Raw genomic sequence first — 1,788 nt, forward strand, 5'->3', positions numbered from 1 at the left:
TGTGGTCAATCCACTGTGTTCGGAAGGCTAGAAAAGCCATGGACTTAATTCCCCAATGCTGTCCTTTACCAATAAAGAACTACAAACTTCTGGGCCTCTCAGTTTGGACAGGTGGAAGTCAAAGAATCTTAGCAGTCTCTTAGAGGGCCACAGCAACACTGTTCCCCAGTTGTCCACAGAAGCAGGATGCCAATTACTGCACTCTCTATTGGCAGCCGTCCCTTCCCTGTCTCACTTCCATAGTTCTGAACCAGTTTCTATTAGGAATCTGCACTCAAATTTTGTCTTGGGTCTTTTAGTAAGTAAAACAAAAAGGTACAACAATTTTACAGGTTATTTTTAGACCTTATAGATAGAAGAAATATTATATTGGTTTATTTGCAAAATAATAAAAATGTGAAGACTAAAATATTCTTTGGCAGATGTCTAGTAATCTTCTCTGTATGACTATCAGTGATTAGTACAGGAGATTTTCTTTTCCCACGTTGATAATGGTGAGGGCCTCATACTCTAAAGATGAAGCAGAAGCAGCTATAAGACAGTAGATGATGAATTTATTCTGGACTTGCTCAATTTGAGATGCCTAGATGGAGGTGGCCAGCATGCAGTTCTAAAACTCTCAAAGGAAATCTTGTCCACAAAATTTAGCAAAAGATTTTTTTTTTGTTTAATCTTTTAACTGCTGTCTTTATTTCTTTGTTCCTTAAAGTATAGATGGCAGGATTCAAAACAGGGGTGATGGCAAAATCCACGATGAACAGATTTTTATCAATTGATGGTGGGGGTGATGGCCACACATAGAGAAACATACATGGAATGAAAAACAAAAAAACCACAGTGATGTGAGCTGATAATGTGACAAATGCCTTTGTTAAGTCCCCTGAAGAACGTTTCCAGACAGTGACCAAAATGAATATATAAGAAATGATCAGCAGGAAGAAGGTGCCCATGGTCATGAATCCACTATTGGCAGAAATAATAAATTCATATTTGTAACCATCTATGCATGCAAGCTTTATGATCTTGGGAAAGTCACAATAAAAGCTGTCTAATTTATTGGGACCACAAAAAGGTAGGTTTATAACAAAAGCAAATTGAGACATAGCATGGACCACACCAGTCACCCAGGCAGTGATGCAAAATGAAGCACAAGTCTTAGGGCTCATGATTTTCAAGTAGTGAAGAGGCTTGCAGATTGCCATGTACCTGTCAAACGCCATGGCTATGAGCAGCACCATCTCCACTCCTCCTATGGTGTGAATGAAGCATATCTGTGCCATACAACCTCGAAAAGAAATCACTTTAAAGTCATTTAAAAGATCTGTTATTATCTTGGGGACTGTGGTAGAGGAAAGGCCCACGTCAATGAGGGACAGGTTGGCCAGCAGGAAGTACATGGGGGAATGTAAGTGGGAATCAAAAATCACCAAAAACAAAATGAGAAGGTTTCCCAGGAAGATCCCTAAATAGAGCAAAGAGCATGTCAAGATAAGGGCAAATTTTGTCTCTGATGAACAAGAAAGGGCCAGCAATACAAGCTCAGTGACCACAGAGTCATTTAGTCTATCCATTCATTGACTGGGACAAAAGAGCTGATATTCAAGTGATCTGAGGAAGAAATGAAACATAGTAAATATCACAGGCAAGAAATAGATTTCCCTATTTAACCTGCTAATTAATTATCCTAGGTTAATATTCTAGGTGTGCAATTACTCTTTGGGGGAGAGAAAAATCAAGGATAAGGGGAAAATAAGGTTAGCAGTAGGTTTATTACAAAGGGGACACCTG

General features: G+C 39.0%; 1 protein-coding gene across 1 annotated transcript; it reads right to left on the reverse strand.

The window, feature by feature from the left end:
- Nucleotides 1–644: 644 nt before the first annotated feature.
- LOC119532843 (olfactory receptor 4F3/4F16/4F29-like) lies at nt 645–1,571 on the reverse strand. Its single transcript, XM_037835111.1, has one exon. The coding sequence runs from the start codon at nt 1,569–1,571 to the stop codon at nt 645–647; it is 927 nt and encodes a 308-aa protein (XP_037691039.1).
- Nucleotides 1,572–1,788: the final 217 nt, after the last annotated feature.

The sequence above is a fragment of the Choloepus didactylus genome, chromosome 4 (genome assembly GCF_015220235.1).
Source record: "Choloepus didactylus isolate mChoDid1 chromosome 4, mChoDid1.pri, whole genome shotgun sequence".
Taxonomy (NCBI): domain Eukaryota; kingdom Metazoa; phylum Chordata; class Mammalia; order Pilosa; family Megalonychidae; genus Choloepus; species Choloepus didactylus.